Below are 25,514 nucleotides of genomic sequence, written 5' to 3'. Positions count from 1 at the left end.
TTTCTGCCTTTTGTCTGTCCCGCCCCCCTGATTATTGTTTGGAGTGAAGTTGCTCAGTCGTGTCTGACTCTGCGATCCCATGGACTGTAGCCTACCAGGCTTCTCTGTCTATGGGATTTTCCAGGCAAGAGTACTGGAGTGGGTTGCCATTTCCTTCTCCAGGGGATCTTCCCGACCCCCTGCATGTTGCAAAATACAGTTAGGGTAGAACAGACATCCCTCAAATTTTATATAATGTGTTTTGTTAAACAGTCTGGAATTCTACTTGCCATTCAGAAAAAGAAGGGATAGCCTTTGACACCTGAGAAAAAGCATTCTTGCACTCTCTCGAATTCGAAGGGTAGAATCAAGTTCATAATCTATAAGAATTCTCTATAATAGGCTTCCCTTGTGACTCAGATGGTAAAGAATCCGCCTGCAGTGCAGGAGACCTGAGTTCTATCCCTGGGTTGGGAAGATCCCCTGGAGAAGGGAAAGTCTACCCACTCCAGTATTCTGGCCTGGAGAATTCCATGGACTGTATATTCCCTGGGGTCCCAAAGAGTCTGACGGGACTGAGCAACTTTCACTTTCACTTCACTTTCAGGCCTAAAGAGGTAGTTCTCCTTGCAAAGTATTACTTAAGTGAAAGTGAAGTGAAGTCGCTCAGTCATGCCGACTCTTAGCAACCCCATGAACCCCACCAGGCCCTCCGTCCATGCGATTTTCCAGGCAAGAGTACTGGAGTGGGGTGCCATTGCCTTCTCCATTAACAGCGGCAAGGCATATTATATTTACTTGAAGCTGGTATACTTGGTGACAGGCTTAGTGCCCTCAGACATGGCATGCTTGGCCAGCTCCCCAGGTAGCAGCAAGCAAAGGGCGGTCTGGATCTCCCTGGATGTGATAGTCAAGCACTTGTTGTAATGCACCAGGTGTGATGCCTCACCAGCGATGTGCTCAAAAATGTCGTTGATGAAGGAGTTCATGATTCCCATGGCCTTGGACGAGATGCCGGTGTCTGGATGGACTTGCTTCAGCATCTTGTACATGTACACGGAGTAGCTCTCCTTGCAGCTGCGGTTGTGCTTCTTGCCGTCCTTCTTCTGGGCCTTGGTCACAGCTTTTTTAGAGCCCTTTTTAGGGGCAGGAGCAGACTTAGCTGGTTCAGGCATGTCTATAATGAAAACACCCAACAACTGAAAGATCTTGGGAGAGGCTAGTTCTTCTAACCCAAATTCATACATGTTGCTACTGTTGTTGTTTAGTCGCTAAGTCATATCTGACTCTTTTGTGACCCCCTGGACCATAAGCCTTCCAGGCTCCTCTGTCCATGAGATTTTCCCAGCAAGAATACTGGAGTGGGTTGTCATGCCCTGCTCCAGGGGATCTTCCTGACCCAGGGATCAAACTCTTGTCTCCTGTGTCCTCCCTTGATAGCAGACAGATTCTCTCCCACTGAACTACTGGAGAAGCCCAATTATAAATATATATAGTGTTATATTTGGTGACCCAGACATGCATCATGCCATTTATAAGGAATTTTATTTTGGATCTCTTGTGCATCTGGTGACATCACATCTCAGTTTAAATAAAAAATAACTAACATTTTTTCCACAATCGCCTGACTACCGGTTGTTAAAATTTGGTGGTAGCAGATGTCCACTAGATTCATTTTCCTGAACTGTTCTTCTACAGTAGAAAATAGAAATCTTTTCTCCCTAAGTTCTGAGTAATGGTAGTAACTAGCACACTTGGAGGGACTGACCTGCAAAGCCATAAACTTGTGAAATCTCTTATTTCTCTGTGTTTCAAGAATTTAAGCATTTAAAGGTTAAAAATTGTTTAAATCATAGACCAGTGTTTCCAAAACTTGCTTTCACATTAGCATCACTTGATATATTTAAAATATTCCAGAGCTCAGACCACATTCCAGCCCAATTATGCCACAATCACTGGGGGTAATACACAGATACCAGTATTTTCTTAGGTTCCCCAGCTGATTTGAATGTTCAGGCAATTTTGTGTGTTATTGTCATAGACAAAGAAGTGATCATGGGTGATTTAATAAACTCTCATATTTAGCTGCCTTGGTCATTCACTGAATTTCATCCTTAAGTGAACAACTCATGCATGCCCCAGCCAAACTTTCCAGATGAATGCCCTCCCTTGATTCTGTATTTCTGATAATGGCACTTTCACTCTCCAAAACTTTAAAGTTTTAACTGTCAAAACTAGCTTTGATTCTTCCTTGTTTCAGTTTTTAAGCTTCATTTCTCCAATCCAATTCTTTCAAATAAATAAATATGTTAAGAGCTGGAGCTGGGATTTAGTTATTACTTTTTGCCCTTGTAGCATTCTGCACAGATTTTTCTAGATAATTGCAGTATTGCCTTCATTAAGGAGCTGGAGAGAGGGATGATTTATACCATTGGCCAATTTCCATGGTATGGATTCTCACATCATAGCTGATTTCATGGTAATGATGGCTTGCAAAATCCATAATATATAACAATCAGCTATGAGCTGACTCCAGCACACCATCGCATCAGATCCTCAAAAAGTATAGTGTTGCATGGGATCCCTGAGTAAGGATGAGGATACTTAGGGTAAGGACTCTGATTACATGTGAATTTTGATATTAACCTCTGTTCACTTGTATGTTAAGCTGTCTAACTTTATATTCCAGTTTAGTCATCTATTTAATAACTAAAATGCTAGCATTTGCTACTCTCATATTTGTCTTCACAATTTACCTTAAATCACATGTTGCTTAATGCAACTGATATTGTACCTCAAGCAGGTATTTATTAATCCTCAAAGCACTGAATACAACATTTCTGAAAAATGAAAGGACTATACAGACATAGAAAATAACAAACTTTTAAATTGTAGGTTTCACATTTTGTGCATATTGCTGTAATATGTCTCATTCATTCTGTCTCATTCATTATATTTCCTGCAGGTAAGGCAAAATTGCAATCTAGGTTTAGCATAATATTAATCATTTTTTGAATAACCAATTATATGGACTACCAGTTTTTTTTTAATAAATTGGAAGGTGTATGCATTAAAAAAGTGTAAGTTTTTTAAACTAAAATCATTATTTTGCTGACCTATTTCTTAACATCAATATTACGTCTAAACATTTTTTGCACTCAACTTAAAAGACTCATTTTAATTCAGTAAAGTCTGGGAAGAATAGAAACATACAGCATCCCAGAGGAACTTGAAGATTAAAAAGTATTTTTGGCTAAAGATGATTTATTTAGTTTTGATATAACTGAAAGTATGCAAAGGGAATTTTCTAAAATGTAACAAATGTGATTAAATTCCACATGAATGAATAATCAAAGCAGTGTATGAGTCAGGCATAATCTTTTAAGAAGGTTTAATGTGGTAGTGATATCTTAGGAGCTAACTCCCGATTAACTTATTTTAGCATTTTGAGAATAGTCTCTTGTGGATTTCATCAGTGATGGGTGGATGGAGGATGTGGACAATCTAGATTCTTGACCAGCATTAACCTTCCTTGTTTTAGCATCTAATAATTTGTCTGAACAGATATGAAAAATCTATGGTCAACTTCTCTTGTTATATTCATTCCATAATCTAATCAATATTATTACTATTATTAATGAAGAAACAACCAGGGGAGGTAAAGCTTCCTGTATTGCACCTTTGCTGAGATTCTGAAATGATGAGGCTGGTGTCACCACACTCACATGTGGAGGAGTTCGGCATTTCCATAGTGTTGAGTGAGGGAAGTCTACAGCTCCTGTTGTCTCTGTCACTCAGCATTTATACCTGTCTCTCCCACTGACTCATCTATGTGACCTTGAAAAAAGTCACTTAAACCCCCTGGTCTCTTTATCCCAGTTCCTTCAAAACAGGAAGATGGTTTAAATTTAACCATCTCACAGTACTATTGGTATAATATCCATTCAATGCTTTGCGGTTCCCCTGAGAAAAGTCCTAGGCTTTTTATAATTTTCTGTTATCTGTTAGTTATGTTCCTGCTTTTGAAATTTGAATTTTCCCTCACTTGGGAGAGTTTCCTGAATAACCACCATTTCTCTCCACAATTATTGACATCCTACTGTCACCATTTAAATTCTTGTTAAGTAAGTCATATTGGGCTGGAGTAGTAATTCCCCAGTGGTTTCCTGTTTCTTGTTAAAGTGGCTTCAGGCTGATAAAGCTCTTCAAATTAGAAAAGGTAGCAGTCCTGCATTTATGTATTTGTATTATATTTATAAATTATGAAACTATGTTTCTCTGTCTTCCTTGTGTCCCTTGCCTATTATTTAAGTCTACAGTTCAGTATACTTCAGAATTATGTTTTTAATGCCATTGACTTTTTGTCATGCTAATTTTAAACAATATAACAATGTTTATATTTTATATCTCTAGCTGGAAGTCAATATTGTCACAAAATCTGTAAAATTGAACAGTATAGGATAAAAATACTAAAATGGCCCTATTGATTTGACAAATGAAACAGCACACATTTTATGTTACTATTCTTATGGTTGCTGTCCTTCACTTCTTTTGTCTGGAATACAGATGCTTTTTAAATAAACAGATCGGAGCTGTAAACTGGAGATGAGGTTTAGACAATGATATTATGCAAGAAAAGTACAATTGCACACCTTCTCACCGTATTTTGGTGAGCTGTGCATGATTTACACAATCTACATAAATGTTAAAGGATTCTTGGCAACCCACTCCAGTATTCTTGCCTGGAAAACCTCATGGACAGAGGAGTCTGGCAGGCTACAGTCCATGGGGTAACAAAGAATCAGGCATGATTGTGTGATTTTCACTTTCATTTTCATAACATGGCCAGAGATAACTTTAAATTTAGAATTAAATTTGATATGCAGATATTTATTTAATGTTATAGTATTAAACATTAATGCATAGCTTTAAGCATAATAATACACTTTGTCTTCAAGTTCATTAAGAATGGGAGGGAAATGAACACCAATGAAGTTGGATATGAAATGGCAGTCTTCTGACTGCCTTGCTAGTACTCCTCTAAGGAACAGACTATAGTTGCCATTTATTTCATGGTTTTATATTTTTAAGTCCTTCAGAAATTGACGCCATTGAACATACTTCCAATGTATTAACACCAACAGAAAAGTTACTGAACTCCAAGAAGATTTTTTTTTTAATTTAAAAGTAAAACCTTGTGTCATTGTCATCAATAGCTTCCACTTGGCAAAAATGAACATCTTTCTGTTATTCAGCCAGAGATGATAGCCTGTGTCACATATGCTGTCAGTTCTGCATTCCTCCGCATTGTTGCACTAGGTGACAGCCATGGTCCAGAGCTGGACCCTGCAGCACTGTAAACAACCCTGAAGCAGAAGCCCATAAATTTACATGCCTATGTGACTCAGCTGCTTGCATTCTTTTCCTCTGGGTCAACCTCTCCACCAGCAACAACTTACTGCAGGCATAATATCTTCTACCTGAGATATTAGGCTCCTGAAAGTGGTTTTCTTGAAGTTTCACCTGAAAACAGACAACACTGAAATACAGTTATTATGCTCAAGAGCCAGAAGTAGCATATTTTGGTCCTTTGGCAGTTAAATAACCATCTTCCAAAAAGCATGTTGCTTTAATTTCTTTTCATGTCCATGATATATTTGTCACTGTCTTTAGATTTTTCTACATTACCACCTCCTGCAAAATGTGATCTTAGGAGAGAACAATGTTCAGTTGATATAATTTGAAATAGTTGTTTAGTTTTTAAGCTAAATGACTTGGCTAACTTTATTACAATACATTTTCTCATGGGAAAAATTGGGGAATGTCACATTATTGTTGTACACATTAAACTGTGCTCTTTGGAAGTCACCGTTTGTCAAACAGATAAAGATGTGTTGTGTTTATACTTTTGCTTCATCTGTAGATGATGTGATTTCCTAAGAAATTGAATTCAATCCATGGATTTTTCTGTATTGGAAATGTCTGTAAAAAAAACAAAATATTACATTGAACATTGGTTGTTGGTTCTAAATCTAAGTACTATTTAGTTTTTATTTAATTCATGTGATTATATTTGAGTAAGCATGAATAGAATTGTATCTGAAATAAGTTAAGCAGAAAATAATTTAAATAAATTGCATATAAGGTATAAGGTTGAATACAACATAACTCCAGAATTTAGCAGCTCGATATTATATATAATTTAAGAGACTTGGTACCAGATTTTAGAGTTATGGTTTTTATTTCATGTAAGATGTTATATTTATAAAAAAGCATGATTTTCCTCTCTGCATGTAGCAATTTGTTCACTGTTGTACAGAGTGAATTCTCTGACCTGTTTCTAAATCCTTAGGACCTTGAAATGAACAGTTGATAACAATATAAATAAATATAAATATAACAATATAAATAAATATATGTGAGGCTTAAAAACAACAGAAAGCCAGGTTGAGAATGAGATAAGTTAAATAACTGAATATACATCATTCAGAACTGGAGCAGATAGTTTTAGAAATAACATGTGGTGTAAAGGAATTGAGCCAAAAAAAAATCAAAACTTTCTCAGAGAAAGCTTCCTAGAGTAGAGAAAGGTGATGGGAGTTAGTCAGTGTGCTTGGGGCTACAAGGGAGGAATTGAAATCTCAATACTTTATATAAAAAAATGGCTCAGCATAACTCAGTGGTTGCCAACTTTTCTGCACTTTGCAATTACCAGGGGATCTTTTAAAAATATTAATGCCTGACTCTCACTTCCAGACACTCTGATTTAATTATTATGGGATGTCTGAGCTAGGCGCTGGGATTTTAAAAACCTCCCTAGGCTATTTTAATGTATAGCAATGTTTGAGGAACACTGGCCTGAATATGATACCATTTAGAAAACTAAAATAACTCAGGGAGGTTATTATTATTATTTTTTGTAAACACCCTTTTGTATTTGAAGCTTTCCTTAACCGTGTGTAGATGTAAATACACATTTTATGCTAAAAATGGAAATGCTGTCTTTAACTACTTTGATTCAAAAAGCAATGCTGGATATTTGGCTTGTCAACAGCTTGTAGATATATTCAATGAAATTCCATATTATGTTAAAAATGAACATATTGAAGCATTTTATATTAATGAAGATAGATGTCAAATAATAAACTTCATTGGGAAAGTAAAACTCAAGAAATATTCATAAAGCATAACATTCAAATACAGCATAATAAGATGTGAAATTACTGCTTTTGTTTATGAGTATGTAGCAAACATAAAATGCATGAATAGGCATAATATTTACTAAATTCAGGATAGTGATTACTGCTGGGAAATGTGGGAAGAAATGGGATTAGGAAGAGGTACACAATTACTATGCTTGACTTCTTTAAATAATATCCCAATCAAATACTGCGCAATGATTGGATTTGGCAAAGCTGATGGTAATACCCATGTGTTAGCTACCCTATTCTTTATCTTTTACTCTGTACTTAACATATTCCATAGCTTCATTAAATAGTTGGGCAAACTGCATATTTACATGCAAAAGGATTAAAGTGAGGCTTCCCCGGTGGTCCAGTGGTTAAGATTCCATGCTTCCCCTACAGAAAGCAGGTATTCTATCCCTGGTCATGGAAGTAAGTTTCTACATGCCACATGGCATGCACCCCCCCCAAAAAAAGTGTATTCTTATACCATATACAAAAACAACTCAAAATAGATTAAAGACTTAAATGTAAGATCTGAAACCATAAAACTCCTGAAAGAAACACAAGGGAAAATTTTGACATTGATCTTGGCAAAGGTTTTTTAGAATTGACATGAAAACCATAGGCAGCAAAAGCAAAGGTAAACAAGTTGGACTACATGAAAGTACAGTTCTTCCTGACAGTGCAGTAGAAAATCAACAAAGCTAAAAGATAGCACATGGAATGATAGAAAATATCTTCAAATCATTTGTCTAATAAGGGGTTAATATATGAAATATATAAAGAACCCATAAAGTTCAATAGCCTAATCAGATTGAAAAATGGGCAAAGGGCCTAAATAGACATTTTTCCAAGGAAGACATATAAATGGCCAAAAGGTATATAAAATTGTGCTCAATATTATTATATTATTAATACAAAATTGTGCTCAATATTATTATAATTGCAAATCAAAATTAGTGATATATCACCTCCCACTGGATAGAAGGGCATTTGTCAAAAATAATCAGAAGATAATTTTTTGAAGGATGTGGGGAAAAGGGAACACTTGTGTTGGTGGGAATGTAAGTTAGTACAGCTACTAGTGAAAATAGGATAGAGTTTTCTCAAAAAATTAAAAAGTGCCATACTCTAAGTTCTAATAATTTAGAGCTGCACCCAACTTAACAATTTCACTTCTAGGTTTAGATCCATTATCATAAAGAGGTATCTGTACTTCCGTATTCTTTGCAGGATTATTCACAGTGGCAAAGATATGGAAGCAATCTAAATGGCTATTGGTAAATAAAGAAAATGTGATATATATATATATATATATATATACACACACACACACACACACACACACTCACACACAAAGGCATGTTGTTCAGCTTTGAAAAGAAAGAAATCTTTTGCAACAGCATGGATGAACCTGGAGTCCATTGTGCTAAGTGAAGCAAAGGAGACACAAAAAATCAAGTATCACGTGGTCTCATTTATATCTGGAATATTAAAAAAAAAAGTTCACGTTCCTAGTAACAAGGAGAAGAATGGTGGTTACCAAATGTTCCAATGAGGAAAAAAAAGGGATATTATCAAAGGATACAGATTTTAGTTATAAGACTAATAAGTTTAGAGATTTAATATAGAGCTTGGTGACTATAGCTAATAATAGTGTATTGTATACTTGAAAATTTGATAAGATAATAGATCTGAAGTGTACTCATACAAAAGGTAACTAAGGGAGCTGAAGGATATGTGAATTAAATAAATTGTGGAAATAATTTAAAAATATTCATAAATCAACCATTGCATTTTACATCTAAATACATAAGTGAGTTAAAATCATTCTATAGCAAAAATGAAAGATTATTTCCAATTTTACTATTATTCAAAGTACACAATAAGGTATTAGTTTGTGATAGTTGGCAGGAAAAAAGGAAAACATCCCAACTGAACAGTTTGTGATGTATTTCTAACAATTAAGCAAGTTGAGAAAGTCTGAGAGTCAGGATGCTGTCATCTCATTGTAGCACTCATGAACCTGAGTTGAGTTTTAACTCAGTAAAACTGAACCAAAAGACAATTCAATGCAGACAATTTCAACTCTAAATTTCTTCAGTCCTTCAATAGCAGACTGTGGGTTTAAAATTTTTGACTTGAATTTTCCAAATATTTTTTTTATTTTTTTATGTTCAATCATAAGATAAAAGCTTTTTTTGTTTTTAATGTTTCAGATTATTCATATATATTGGCATAGGTTCATTTAAAAACATTCAATGATATTGTCTGATAGAAGTTCTAAGTTCTCTTTGTTAAGAGATCTCAAAAGACATTTGAAAATCAGTGTGCCCTCAACACAGAAACTTGAATGTGTATATACATGCAACTTTGACCATTTCCATAGCCTGGGAAAACCTCTCTGAAGTTTCCATGTGGGATCCAGGCTATCTCTTACATTTGCGTGATATAACTTTGAAAATATTCCCCCCACGCCTTTTCTTTATTTCTTTTGTTGTCGTTGTTGCTGTTCAGTCGCTCAGTCATATCCAATTCTGTGCAATGCCATGTACTGCATCACGCCAGGCTTCCTTATCTTTCACCATCCTCCTGAGCTTGTTCAAACTCATGTCCATTGAGTTGGTGATGCCATCCAACCATCTCTACCTCTGTCGTCTCCTACTCCTCCTGTCTTCAATTTTTCACAACATCAGGTCCTTTTCCAATGAGTCGGCTCTTTTCCAATGAGTCGGATCTTTGCATCAGGTGGTCAAAGAATTGGAGCTTCAACTTCAGCATCAGCCCTTACAGTGAATATTCACGGTTGATTTCCTTTTAGATTGATAAGCTTGATCGCCTTGCTGTCCCAGGGACTCTCAAGTGTTCTTCTGCTGCTGCTGCTGCTAAGTCGTTTCAGTCGTGTCCGACTCTGTGTGACCCCATAGACGGCAGCCCAACAGGCTCCCCCGTCCCTGGGATTCTCCAGGCAAGAACACTGGAGTGGGTTGCCATTTCCTTCTCCATTGCATGAAAGTGAAAAGTGAAAGTGAAGTCGCTCAGTCGTGTCTGACTCGTAGCGACCCCATGAACTGCAGCCTACCATGCTCCTCCGTCCATGGGATTTTCCAGGCAAGAGTACTGGAGTGGGGTGCCATTGTCTTCTCCGCAAGAGTGTTCTACAACACCACAGTTCCAAAGCATCAACTCGGGGCTCAGCCTTTTTAATTGTCCAGCTCTCACATCCATACATGACTACTGGAAAAACCATAACTGACTAATCGGACATTTGTGGGCAAAGTAATGTCTCTGCTTTTTAATATGCTGTCTAGTTTTGTCACAGGTTTTCTTCCAAGGAATAAGCATCTTTTAATTCCATGGCTGCAGTCACTGTCCACAGTGATTTTGGAGCCCAAGAAAATAAAGTCTGTCACTGTTCCTATTGTTTCCCATCTTTTGCTGTAAAGTGATGGGACCGGAAGCCATGATCTTCATTTTTTTGAATGTGAGTTTTAAACCAGATATTTCTCTATCTTCTTTCACCTTAATCAAGAGGCTCTTTAATTTCTTTTCACATTCTATCATAAGAGTGGTGTCACATACATATCTGAGGTTATTGATATTTGTCCCAGGAATCTTGATTCTATCTTGTGCTTCATCTAGCCCAAGTTTCTCATGTTATATTCTGCATATAAGTTAAATAAGCAGGGTGACAATATACAGCCTTGACATATTCCTTCCCCAATTTTGAACTAGTCTGTTGTTTCATGACCCTTTCTAACTGTTGCTTCTTGATCTGCACACAGGTTCCACAGGAGGCAGGTAAGGTGGTCTGGTATTCCCATCTCTTTAAGAATTTTCCAGAGCTTGTTGACTTACACAGTCAACAAGTGTAGCTTTAGTGTAGTTACTGTAGTAGAAGTAGATTTTTTTTTTTTTCTGGAATTATCTAGTTTTTTCCTGTGATCCAGTGGATATTGACAATTTGGTCTCTGGTTCCTCTGCATTTTCTAAATCCAGCTTGTTCATCTGGATGTTCTTGGTTCACATACTATTGAAGCCTAGCTTGAAGGATTTTAAGCATGACCTTTCTAGCTTGTGAAATGAGTACAATTGTGCAGTAGTTTGACTATTCTTTGGCATTGCCTTTCTTTGGGATTGGAATGAAAACTGACCTTTTCCAGTCCTGTGACCACTGCTGAGTTTTACAAATTTGCTGGCATATTGAGTATAGCACTTACACAGCATCATCTTTTAGGATTTGGAATAGCTCAGCTGGAAATCCATCACGTCCACTAGCTTTGTTTGTAGTTAGGCTTCCTAAGGCCCACTTGTCTTCACAGTCCAAGATTTCTGGCTCTAGGTGAGTGATCACACCATTGTGGTCATTAAAATCATTTTTGCATAGTACTTCTGTGTATTCTTGACACCTTTTCTTAATATCTTCTGCTTCTGTTAGGTCCATACTGTTTCTGTCCTTTATTGTGCATATCTTTGCATGAAATGTTCCCTTGGTATCTGTAATTTTTGTGAAGAGATCTCTAGTCTTTCCCGTTCTATAATTTTTATCTATTTTTTTTTGCACTGGTCACTTTGGAAGGTTTTCTTATCTCTCCTTGCTATTTTTTTGGAACTCTGCATTTGATGGGTATATCTTTCTTTTTCTCCTTTGCCCTTTCTTCCTTTCTCAGCTATTTGTAAGACCTCTTCAGACAACCATTTTGCCTTTTTGCATTTCTTTTTTCTTGGGGATGGTTTTGATCACTGCCTCCTGTAGAATGTTATGAATCTCCAAACATAGTTCATCAGGCACTCTGTCTAACAGATCTAATCCTTTGAATTTATTTGTCACCTCCACTGTATAATCATATATGTTTTGATTTAGGTCATACTGGAATAGCCTAGTGGTTTTCCCTATGTTCTTCAATTTAAGTCTGAATTTTGCAATGAGAAGTTCATTGTCTGAGCCACAGTCAGGTCCCAGTCTTTTTTTTTTTTTTTTTTTTTTTTTTGCTGACTGTATAGAGCTTTTCATCTTCAGCTACAAAGAATATAATCAATCTGATTTCAGTATTGACCAACTGGTGATGTCCATGTGTAGAGTCGTCTCTTGTGTTGTTGGAAGAGGGTGTTTGCTATGACCAGAGCATTCTCTTGGCAAAGCTCTGTTAGCTTTTGCCCTGCTTCATTTTGTACTTCAAGGTCAAACTCACATGTTATTTTAGGTATCTTTTGACTTCCTACTTTTGCATTCTAGTCGTGTATGATAAAAAGGACATCTTTTTGTAGTGTTAGTTCTAGAAAGTATGGTAGGTTTTAATGGAACCATTCAACTTCAGCTTCTTTGGTATTAGTGGTTGGGGCATAGATTTGGATTATTGTGATATTGAATCATTTGCCTTGGAAAGGAACAGGGATTATTCTGTCATTTTTGAGGTTGCACCCAAGTAATGCATTTCTGACTCTTTTGTTGACTATTATGGCTACTCCATTTCTTCTAAGAGGCTCAGAAGGTAAAGCCTTTGCCTGCAATGCGGGAGACCCGGGTTCGATCCCTGTGTCTGAAAGATGCCCTAGAGAAGGAAATGGCAACCCACTCCAGTATTCTTGCCTGAGGAATCCCATGGATGGAGGAGCCTGGTAGGCTACAGTCCATGGGGTCGCAAAGAGTTGGACACGACTGAGTGACTTCACTCACTTCACACTTTGAATTAAATTTGTCCATTCCTGTCCATTTTAGTTCACTGATTCCTAAAATGATGATGTTCACTGTTTCTATCTCCTGTCTGAACACTTCCAATTTACCTTGATTCATGCACATAACACTCCAGGTTTCTATTCAAAATTATTCTGTATAGCATTGAATTTTACTTTTGCCACCAAAAACATCCACAACTGGGCATTGTTTTTACTTTGGCTCAGCTTTTTCATTCTTTCTGGGGTTATTTATCTGCTCTTCTCCAATAGTATTTTGGGCACCTACCGATCTGGGGGAGTTCATCTTTCAGTATCATATCTTTTTGCCTTTTCATACTGTTCATGGGGTTCTCAAGGCAAGAATGCTGAAGTGGTTTTCCTTTCCCTTCTCCAGTAGACCATGGTTTATCAGAACTCTCCACCATGACCTGTTCATTATGGGTGGCCCTACACACCATAGTTCATAGTTTCATTGAGTTAGGCAAGTTAGTAGTCCATTAATCTGTTTGATTAATTTTCTGTGTTAGTGATTTTTCATTCTGTCTGCCCTCTGATGGAAGAGGATAAGAGGCTTGTGCAAGCTTCCTGATGGTAGGGACTGGCTGTGGGGAAACTGGGTATTGTTCTGGTGGGGAAGTCCATGCTTGGTAAGTCTTAATCCAATTTTTTGCTGATGGGTGGGGCTATTTTCTCTGTAGTAGGGATAATGGTAATGGGGACTACTTTAACAGGGACTGCTTTCAAAAGGATTTATGCCTGCATGCTGGGCCTCCCAGAACTTTTGTAGTCAGTGCCCCTGACCACACAGTAGGTCACAGGTGACCCACACTTCTGACAGAGACTCCCAAGCATACACAGGTAAATCTGGCTCAGTCTCTTGTAGGGTCACTGCTCCTTTCTCCTGGGTCCTGATGCACACAAGGTTTTGTTTGTGCCTTTCAAGAGTCTCTGTTTCCCCTGTCCTGTGGAAGTTCTGCAATGAATTCCTGCTGACCTTGAAATTCAGATTCCCTGGGGATACTCAGTCCACTTACCCAATCCCCAGGTTGGAAAGTCTGTTATGGGGCCTAGAACTTTCACAAAAGTGTGAGAACTTCTTTGGTATAATTGTTTTTCAGTTTGTGAGTCACTTGGCTGGCAGCTTTATAGTGGACCTAATGGTGACCTCCTTCAAGAGGATTTATGCCACATGCTGTGCCTCCCAGGACTGCTGTTGCCAGAGTCTTTGTCCCCGAAGCAGCCCACTGTTGACTCATGCCTCAGCAGGAGACCTTCAAACACTCAAAGGCAGTTATGATTCAGTCTCTTGTGGGAGTCACTGCTCCTTTCCCTCAGTCCTGGTGCACACAAGGTTTTGTTTGTGCCCTCCAAGCATCTCTGGTGGGTATGAGGTTTGATTTTAGATGCAATTGTGCCTCTCTTACCATCTTTTTGTGATTCTCCTTTGCCCTTGGTCATGGGGTTATGTATTTTTTGGTGGGATCCAATATGCTCCTGTGGATGGCTATTTGGCAGCTAGTTGCAATTTTGGTATTCTTGCAGAAGATGAGCTCACTTCCTTCTACTCTGCCATCTTGCATTTCTTGAGAAGAACTCAAAGATATGCATTAACTTGTTCTGTATACCCCTTGAAGTGGATCTAAGACTTTGTTTTATTGTCACGTTATTGTCTCTTGCCTGCTTTACATTTCTGCATTCCCTCATTTTCCTAATTGGTAACTGGCTTCTTATTCGTAGAAAATGTCTTTAGTCCCATATTCCAAAGAGCAGAATTCTCAGTTTCTTTTATTAGCATATGAAAATTTATCATAAGCTTTTATATTGACTGGATATTTTCACTTAAGATGAATAATAGCAATTAAAACTGTAAAATATCACTTTTCAACTTTGTGATACTCAATCTTCATAGTGAAGCAATATGAGAAATTAAGTTTAGTATACTTTTCATTCTAAAAATATAGATTAGTAAATATAAATGGACACACTGAACAATTTAAGATGGAAGAAGTTCAATTTGGAAGTATTATCCAATTGGACTTAACCAGAATTTATTAATTTTTTTCAAACTCTCATTCTTAAAACTTGTATTGAGAGTCTAATAAGTGCCTTGAAAGAAAAGTGAAGGTGAAAGTGATGTTGCTCAGTCGTGTCCAACTCTTTGCAACCCTATGGACTGTAGCCTACCAGGCTCCTCCATCCATGGGATTTTCCAGGCAAGAGTACTGGAGTGGGCTACCATTTCCTTCTCCAGGGGATCTTCTGACCCAGGGATTGAATCTGGGTCTCCTGCATTGCAGACATACACTTTACCATCTGAGCCACCAGGGAAGCCCAATAAGTGCCTTATATTGGGCCAGATAGAAGCATAATAATTTGCCTTGGGATCTGGCATGTAATTGGAACAGGAGAGAATATTTCCAATAGAATTTTATGTTTTTTGTCCCCCAAATGATTAAAAACTACTGTGGGAATTCTGCTATGAATGATAAAAAAATAAACACTTTTATGGAAAGAAAATAATTTTTACAAAAACAATTCTATTTTGGATTTTCAATTCTCTTTGGATTTTAAAGTAGAAAAGTATATGAGTGTAAATGCAAGGAATATGGTCAATATTGATGAGTGTGGAAACAAGAATGATAACTTAGGCTTAAGGCACGATACTGGATGCTTGGGGCTGGTGCACTGGGACGACCCAGAGGGATGGAATGGGGAGGGAGGAGGGAGGAGGGTTCAGGATGGGGAACACATGTATACCTGTGGCGGATTCATTTTGATATTTGGCAAAACTAATACAATTATGTAAAGTTTAAAAGTAAAAAAAAATAAATAAATAAAGTGGAAACCCAGCAAGGTTCTACTATAAAAAAAAAAAAAAAAGATAACTAAAATAAATAAATAATAATAGAAAAATCATGTTTATTTTAAAATTGAATTTTAAAACTTATAATTCAATTAGCTAGGTGATGATCTTATCTTCACTTTTTTAAATACCTGCAGAAATACATGAAAAGAAAATTGACAAACATTTCTAAAAGATATTAAAATGTCAAAGAAAATCAACACAAATAATTGTTGTCCTAAAATATTTACCTAATTAGAAAATGCTTCTCATCCTTCCTCAAAGTTTATCCCAAATTAAGATAGAAACTTAATCATTGTTACAACCATACATTCAATTGGATTGGCTAATATGCTGTTAGTACTAATTTATATTCTTAAATTTTTATAATTTATGTTCTTTTCTTTCCCTATATTTAGCCAAAAATAATGCACAAAAAATAAGCTTTCTATGGATACAAAATTGTTTACTAGTAATTCCCTGACTATTTTTAAATTCCTTCTCCTGCAGCATAACAGATAGTCTGGATCCCCTTCCCTTGAAGACCTCTGTGACTTTAGGTATGCATCTTTAAGGGATACAGAGCACAGCCTCACAAGTACACTTTCTAATGACTAACAGGTGGGAATGGTTCCTTCCCCAATACCACTTTTTTTTTGCCCATCATACATCACTGGGGAATTCAACTTTTATTTAAATTTTGTGTAGATAGAGAAGAGAGATTTCTAGGATCTTTTTTTTTAATTATTGTAGCAATTTTTTGTCTGTCCCACACATCTAGGAATGTTAAATATTACAGGTGCTAATTAAAAATTATCTTTTATTCTAGCTTATTATATTTTGTTTGCTCAAGTATAAAATTTGATGTATCTGTAAGAATATATATATATATATATATATTTTTAAAGCTAACCCTTAATTAGTGTACACTTTGCGGAGGGAGAAATTGCAAAGAAGATGTTCTTTATTTAGAGACACTTTTCCCAGGTGACATATTTTGATTTGGGTGAAATTATGATATTATCTGTATCAGAAAGGACAAAAATGGAGGAGGGAATGTGTTGGAAAGTCCTTATTTCCAAAGCTATATACTTAGATGTAAAAATGTTGACTATACTATAGAAAAATCATAACTATTATTCCAGAGATAAATATAACATTTTCCTCTAAAATAATGTTATGAGTATTTTTGGATTGATTATTGACAATCAAATAGTTGCAATGGAAAATTTTATTTTGTTTATTTTTATTCCCAAATTATTGCTGATGAGATATATGCAATGAGTCTGATTTAACCCAGCTTGGACCTTGTACCAATGCAAGAGCATGGCTTCTGGGAGGCTCTAAAATGACATTTCCACAAATGTCACTGTGTGTGTTCCCAGTGAATGGAGGATGACTGACTGGAACGAGAAGCTGATTTAATTAACCTCAAGAGTGTTTATGCTAGTACAGTTAAAAATAATTCATCATTATAAAAGACACTGGGAGGAACAAAGGAGAATTGTAGTCCACCACAAAGAAGCTAGTGATTTCCTGGAGAGAGATTATAGTTCTGGGGACTTACTTGCTAAAAGAAAATATTAGAGAACAATATGACACAGACAATTGCTATGTTGAAAATACACTTCCGAGTTGCCAGTCCAGGTTCGATGCACGATACTGGATGCTTGGGGCTGGTGCACTGGGACGACCCAGAGGGACGGAATGGGGAGGGAGGAGGGAAGAGGGTTCAGGATGGGGAACACATGTATACCTGTGGTGGATTCATTTTGATATTTGGCAAATCTAATACAGTTATGTAAAGTTTAAAAATAAAATAAAATTAAAAAAAAAAAAAAAAAATCAAAAAAAAAAAAAAAAAAAAAAAAAAAAGAAAATACACTTAACAGCTAGTAGGAAGAGTAACTCTCTAGGTCAGCTCACTTTGTTGAGGACAGCTTTATGTAGGAAGCTATACTTGTGATTTTCTTTGAAAGAAGGAGTGGAGTCAGATTTTTTTTTTTTTTTTTAAGGGCAGGATCTTATCTTATAGATAAGAGGAGAGAGCCTTCTAAAATTTACCTTAGGTGTTACCTCCTTCTTTTCCTAATTTATGCAGGCTGAGATAAATCTATTCAAATTCTCCCATAGCAGATTTCTTATCTGTAGTATACACTGGCATGCAATTAGGTAATTTCTGTCTCAAAATTTGACTGGGAGCACCATGAAGACAAAAAGATAATGCTTTAGTCTGTATTTCTAATATTAAGCAGAGTGCCAGGTACCTCTTCCTTAAATGTAAGCTGTTTGGCTAGCTGGCTGGCTGGCTAGTTGACTGACTGGATGGACAGATGGATGGATAAGCAGATTGGATGGATGGATTGGTGGTTGGATAGATATGTTCTAAAGTCATATATGAATAAATACCTATGGAGTTATAACAATTGTGAGTGAAATGTCATGTCTGAAACAGTAAGTGTTTGGGTGGCATAATATGAATATATTTCATTGTATGAAGGTGACATCTCTTTATGGATTATCTCAGAGGCCTGGGAGATGAGTCTGCAGCTGACCTGAAAAGCTTTGGGAAAGTCACTGAGAACTCTTAGGAGAGTGGCCTCTCAGAATTAGTAATCTGGGCTGACTGAAAGGACTTGATGAGAGCAACTGCAGTATTCTGGGCATAGAGTGATGAGTTAGTTCATGGACCAAAGGAGTGGCAGTTAGTATGTAGCATTTCAGGCAAGTCCTAAAAACTCAAAGTAAAGGATCTCCAAGAAATTTATATGTGCATTATAATGGCAATGAAGAAGAGGGAAGAGTCAGGATCCATCCAAAATCTTGAGATTGGACTATTGGGAAATGACAAATTATTGGCAGATTTGAAAATTTGGAAAAAAAAAATTTGCTTGAGAGATACTTGTAGTAAATAAGCTGTGCTCTGGACCTATGGAGCACAGTATACAATGCATTTTAAATAATGTCCTTTAATATAGGCAACAAAGGCCAATCATGGCCCACATTATTAGAATAATTAAGATGACTTTTCTACTTACTCACAAAACGTCCTTTTCTCCCATTGCCTCCCCACCCCAAACCCCCAACATCCTAATTTTGCAGTCTTGATGTCAGCTAAAATACCAGTTGTTTTCTCTGGGTTATTAGTTGATGGAGTTGTTATCCATCACAGTGATATGTTCACTGATTACTGAAGGCACAAGTGTCATCAAGCCTCAAAAGAATATTTCAATACTTAGGGAAACTCATGACAGGATAGTCCTTAAGGAAATATTATCAATATTACCAAAATTATTGCAAAGATAGTTATTGTCATTATTATCTTTGACCTCTAATAGCATGTAAAGTAACTCTAAGTTCCTAGTCTATAATAAAAAAAGAGTATTATAGTATCTCCAACTTATAACTCCAACTTATGTGGATGAATTTTCCACATGTTAATAATGTGCTTTAAATTTGTATGTAATTTTTAAATAGAATACTCAATAGATAAATAGATACCAAAATGTTTGCCTTTTAGTCTTGCATGTCTCACTCAATACTTTGTGACTTGTTGGAATTGATTTAATCTTTTCTGAACCTTAGTTTCCTTGTCTATAAACAATTTTTTGAATGTACATGTGTATTGAGTACAAAATAGATTATGTGAGTATAAGCTATTGCTGGTATCATTGCATATAAATATTATTTAAAGCCATACTTTGTTAAACTAATTGACAATAACTTTAAAATATTAAGAAAATAATAGTTTAGTATATAAAGGTATATTGAAATTATATTAAAATGGTCTTACACTCAGGTTTATATTAAAATGGCACCATATCACCTGTTTTGGAAATTTAACCTGAAATAATAGAGCCCACTTACTATTTTGCAATACTTAAATTAGGTAAATCATGTCAAAACACATTCTGTAAAGAGAATTCTGAAAAATAGAAAATACACACAGTTGTCTAAATTAAATTTATGTTTCCTAAATTTTATTCTGTAAGATTGATTTCTTTCATTCATTTTGTGCAAGATAGACCTGGTTCTAGAAATACAGTTTCTTGAGTAAATTTTAATTTTAATACTCCACTAAACTATCAAAATTTTGGCATAGAATTACACAAAATATAGATTACCATTTGATGATATTGGCAATGTCACAACTTTGCTTAAAAACAACTTTGGTCACTACTTGAATTATTCAAACATGCTTTTATGTTTCATATGTTAATTTTTTCCTCTCTGCAGTTCCCCAGTGTCTTCCAATTGAAATATTATAGGTCTTTCTATGCCCTTTGACTATTGCTCTACATAGTTTTCTAGAAAATACCCTGTCATTAGTTACCATTATTTAGCCACTTGTTTTCTTATTTTCATGGGAATGATAGAAAACATTTTTGAAAACAGAGACTCTTTATCTCTAACTCTTATGGCAGATTGTATAATAGCATATATATAGCATGCTGCTGCTAAGTCACTTCAGTCGTGTCCGACTCTGTGCGACCCCAAAGACGGCAGCCCACCAGGCTCTCCCGTCCCTGGGATTCTCCAGGCAAGAATACTGAAGTGGGTTGCCATTTCCTTCTCCAATGCATGAAAGTGAAAAGTGAAAGTGAAGTCACTCAGTCGTGTCACACTCTTAGTGACCCCGTGGACTGCATCCCACCAGGCTCCTCCGTCCACGGGATTTTCCAGGCAAGAGTACTGGAGTGGGGTGCCATCGCCTTCTCTGTATATATAGCATAGATGTCCATTAAATATTGTTGTGGGGCTTCCCTGGTGGCTCAGTGGTAAAAATATGCCTGCCAATTCAGAAGATGCGAGTTTGATCCCTACAACAGGAAGATCCCCTGGAGAAGGAAATGGCAACCCACTCCAGTATTCTTGCCTAGGAAATCCCATGGACCCAGGAGCCTGAGAGCTACAATCCATAGGATCACAAAAGACTTGGACACAGCTTAGGAACTAAAACAACAAGAAATATTGTTTGCTAAATTTTACAAAATGGCAATTAACTTGTTTATAATGGTGTTAGCTAGTTGCACGCAATCTAGATTTTGAACAACTTTGAAATATTTTGAATGAAATCAACTGATGGCTGCTGAAATTTTCTTGGAGCAAATTTGGTTGTCTATAATTTTTGTCCTTTCTTTATTCTTTGAAAAAATAAACTCATTTGAAATGAGTGATTAAATACTGAAGTCTAAGCATCAACTCCTTTCTTTATTTTGTAATAGCAATTTCCAGAGCAATATCCCTGTGTAGCATGTAAGCTCATAAAAGGTAGTTGATAGAACTGCTTTATGTTTCAGAAGTCACAAATGCCACTTATGTACAAGTAATATAATTCATTCATACAGGAAAACTTTTTAAACCTTTTAAAAATCACATAAGGATGCATGATAATTATATTTGTTAAAATAATATTATAAGTAGGATGACACACTAGTGTAAAATTGGGGCACATGAGTTCCATAAAGTTTTAAGAAGTCTTTAAGCATAAAAGTGCATATGTTCATTATTTCACTCATTTGGGAAACCCTGCCAAATATTTCTTGATATTTATTTATATTTTATAGTTATAAAATTTTTTTTAACTTTATGCTTTAATTGTTAGATTTGATTTTCTTAACATTCATTTGAGGGATCAAAGTCTACATTATACTTGTAACACAGTGGAAGAAAATAAAGGTCAAGTGACGAGTCCATAGTTCTAAAGCTAAGAGTGGCAGAGCAGAATATCAAGTCCAGATCATTACTTTCTCTCAGAAAAAACCTATATTCTTAACTGAATAAACTAGAAGAAACAAGAGGGAAGAAGGCAGGAAGACATAATATTTAGAAGGCAGGAAGACAAAAGAAATATGAAACAATCACTTTGGAGTTATATCTTGTCATTATATGATAAATTTAAGCATGAAATGATACTCAGTTTTACTCTTGTTAATTTCCCTGTTTGTCTGAAACATTCTGAAAGGCTTCTCTTGGTTACATGTTCAAATACTAGCTGCTAATTGTGTGTTTAGTATTAAAGTGCCATAAGAAACAGTGTTTTTTTTTTTTTTTCTTTTGTTTGATTCCAGTTAGTTTTTAATGAAAGATTGTATAAGCTCACTAGGAGGAGCTGATGATTTTATCCCCTAGTCTCTTGCTGAGCTACATTAGGAGGACTGTCCAGACTATTAAATTTCTATATATCAAAGTCTTCTCACCTCTGCTGGGGACTAACATGTTCATTGAAAATAAGAACAGTTGGACAGCTAAGAAGACCAAAAGCACCAGAAGGTGGATGATAATGTTCCATGATAGATATATTTTTGGCTGGAATTATTTCATGTTTTAAAGATCTTGCAGCATAACTTAATTAATTTCCTGAAATAAATCTACTAACTTGACTGTCTGAAAATATTACTTGAAACTCAAAAATAGTAAATAGAAATGTGTTCTTTCTATAATAAACCAATAGGTTTTCTTCTTAGCTAGCTGTTTTTTCAAGTATTTTGCTTTCATTAATATGATACTTTTAATATATGGTCTAATATATCTTTATTAAGCCTCAATTAAATCCCTCATTCAGTTTATTTGATGTAGTGTTATCAAAACTGAGTGTGCTTTTATGCATATTGCCAAAATATGTCTGTACATAGAATTTCAAAGGTTTTCTTTTTACAATAAGATTTTTCACCTGTCCTCTTAACTCAGTCTCTTTAATCCTAGGATTAACCTAGCTACAATTCTCTAATCTTTTCTTTAAAACATTGCAGTGTTTTTTTGCAATGGAGTGAAAAGGTGAAAGCAAGGTTCCAATTAGGGCCTGTCCCTTACAATGTGAAATGCAGCATTCATTCAGTTTATCTTACACCTACATGAGGTTGTACACACTCATTGCTGCACACAGTGTATGGCTGGCTGTCTCTGGGGATGTAGTTGGAGTTCTGAAGTTCTGAGTCATCAAAAATTCACTTCTTTAGCTGCTTCTCACAAAAATATGAATTTCTGGTGTTAGGTCATCCATGCTGCTGCTGCTGAGTCGCTTCAGTCGTGTCCAACTCTCTGCGACCTGAGACAGCATAAATACGCACAAATCAGGGTACAGGTTTCCACATCTCAAATCTACCATCTTCTTGGACTTGAATTTGTGTCTATTTTGACCTGAAAGTTTCCTTTCTAAACAGCCAGGAACTAAATTTCCCACTTGCTTTTGATTTTCTTCTTAACTGACTAAGGAGAGGAAAAAAAAGTCTATTCACCCAAAATATTACCAAATTAGGGCCTAATTGCTGTGCAGTAACTAGATGATTAAACTGTAAATGACTATGGTTAGGTTCATATGAGAAGAAAGTAAGATTTTTGTAGTTTCCTAAAACTGACAGAAATAAGTCAAATATAGTGTCCCTAAAAGTATTTTTTCAGTGTATGAAAATATGAATTAGTGATTTGGTAAAAACACATGCAAGATAAGGATCTAATCATATTTTCTTGTCTTGCAACATTAAATTTAATCCATTAAATACTCAACTTTTACAAATTATTAACATAAGATGACTTGTATTCACTTCATTTTTTCAAGTAATTTGATAACAGATTAGCTTTCTGTTTTTGCTTGAGTTTTGTAAACTTCATGTACTTGGTATTTATAAAGAACTACAGTAAGAAACAAACAGAGAAAAAAGAATTCAGTCCTGATCCTCTCATATATATTTAATTGGAAATAAAATATAAAAGTGTTATACACAAAGGAATATTATTAGTAGTAGTAGTAGTATTTTGCAAAAAGAAAAAAATCATGAGTAAATTTCTTGAGAAAAGTTGCATTAGTATGGGCAGATTCTTCTGACATATATACATAATATGTGGTGATTATTCCCAGTTATATTCCCTAAGACATTAGTAGTTTTAAGGAGTATAAACATTATCTCTCTTTTTAGTTAACAGATCTTGCTATCAGAGTGAAGAAAAAAGTGCTTTAATTAATTGCATGATCATTCTTCTATCAATAAGTTTTCATTCAAGATAACGTTTAGGGGAAATGTTAACTTTCTAATTTTAGGGCCCAACTCTCTAGCTGTATTTTAGGGGCTCTTTTATTTTGTTTCCTTCCACCTATTAATTATAAAATATGTTATTGATTGATTTATAAACACATTTATATGTCTACTTTTTAAAAAATAATTTTATGTCAGAAGGTTAGAATAAAAATTAAGAAATTCTAGTTTTTAGGTCCATAGTTTTACTAGATTAAAAAATTTCCAGCATTTAACTGATTCTATTATTTTAACCTTTCTGATATGACAGTCATCATAAACATTGTTTCATTTTATATGAACATACTTCTTGATCTTCAGTCATTTTCCTGGAGAATCAAGACAAAATTTGCATTCACATGTTTCACCCTGAGTATAGAATCTGCTTTAACTTGCGTGATAGGAGGCTAGCAATGTCCTTTTCATATGTAGCATGGATCTTCCAATATATCTTTTAAGTCCTTGTAAGAACTTTTGATAATTTAATTTCTTTCAAGTGTACCTCATTTTAGTCAGTCAGTTCAGTCACTCAGTAGTGTCCAACTCTTTGCGACCCCATGGACTGCAGTATGCCAGGTTTCCCTGTCCATCACCGACTCTCAGAGTTGACTCAAACTCATGTCCTTTGAGTCAGTGATGCCATCCAACCATCTCATCCTCTGTTGTCCCCTTCTCCTTTCACCTTCAATCTTTCCCAGCATCAGGGCCTTTTCCAATAAGTCAGTTCTTCGCATCAGGTGGCCAAAGTATTGGAGTTTCAGCTTCAGCATCAATCCTTCCAATGAATATTCAGGACTGATTTCCTTTAGGATGGACTGGTTGGATCTCCTTGCAGTCCAAGGGACTCTCAAGAGTCTTCTCCAACACCACAGTTCAAAAGCATCAATTCTTCGGCACTCAGCTTTCTTTATAGTTCAACTCTCACATCCATACATGACTACTGGAAAAACCATAGCCTGGACTAGACAGACCTTTGTTGGCAAAGTAATGTCTCTGCTTTTAGGTTTTAGTACATCATTTTAGGTTTTCTTTTTTTCCTATCTACCCTTCAAAATTTCAATTAGTAATTATTTTTAACAGAATTACTGTATACATTGGGATACAGTGCTTATTTTATAATTTTCCCTTGTCTTCTTCTTTTTTTTTTTTTATTTCCACATGTGCATTTTGTCTTTAATACAAGTGCTGAGTGTCTTTAATATAAGATTAAGTGCTGAGTTGTCAAGCTTATCAAATTTCACCTACTCTTTTTCTAAGGTTACCACCTGGATGCTGGGATAAAACTTTGCTAATGAACTTCCTGTTTCAAAAATAAAAAGACACAGGTGTTTTTACCTACAACAAAGACAGAAGTACATACTTATAGGACTTGCATCCACCCCCAAACGTACATATTTCTCTTCTAATATCTACCTGTTTGGGTTATGTTCGTCTGAAACAAATAGACTGCCTGATACTTCTCCAGCAGAGATGGTTTTACTCAGTGGAATTGAAATTTGCTGTCTGTAGCCATGACAAGCCACATCCAAGTCCCAGCACAGATGGGGAAAGAGAACGCTTTTATACAGCTGAAAAGGACATTGGAAGGGCTCTAGTAAGAGTCCATGGCTTTTGATTAGCTGGGTTATTGCCAGGAAAAAAGAGAAATGTTTCTTTTTCCTGTTTGGTTGGACTATCTTTGCAGCGTATGAGAGCTCTCCCTTCCAATTTCCCAACTCTATTTAATTGAGGTTTCTGTTTATTAACTTTTACAGATGTTATAATTCTTTCTAATATGCTAATATTTTCAAAAATTTAAACACTGTAGTTTTACAAACT

At 35.8% G+C, this 25,514-nt stretch overlaps 1 protein-coding gene across 1 annotated transcript; it reads right to left on the bottom strand.

Moving 5' to 3' along the window:
* Positions 1–773: 773 nt before the first annotated feature.
* Positions 774–1,226, bottom strand: LOC129624230 (histone H2B type 2-E-like). The gene has a single exon (XM_055541898.1). The coding sequence runs from the start codon at positions 1,224–1,226 to the stop codon at positions 774–776; it is 453 nt and encodes a 150-aa protein (XP_055397873.1).
* Between the last annotated feature and the right edge of the window lie 24,288 nt (positions 1,227–25,514).

This window comes from Bubalus kerabau, chromosome 12 (assembly GCF_029407905.1).
Source record: "Bubalus kerabau isolate K-KA32 ecotype Philippines breed swamp buffalo chromosome 12, PCC_UOA_SB_1v2, whole genome shotgun sequence".
NCBI lineage: Eukaryota > Metazoa > Chordata > Mammalia > Artiodactyla > Bovidae > Bubalus > Bubalus kerabau.
Note: the sequence above shows the minus strand (reverse complement) of the source record. Positions and strands in the feature narration are given on the sequence as shown.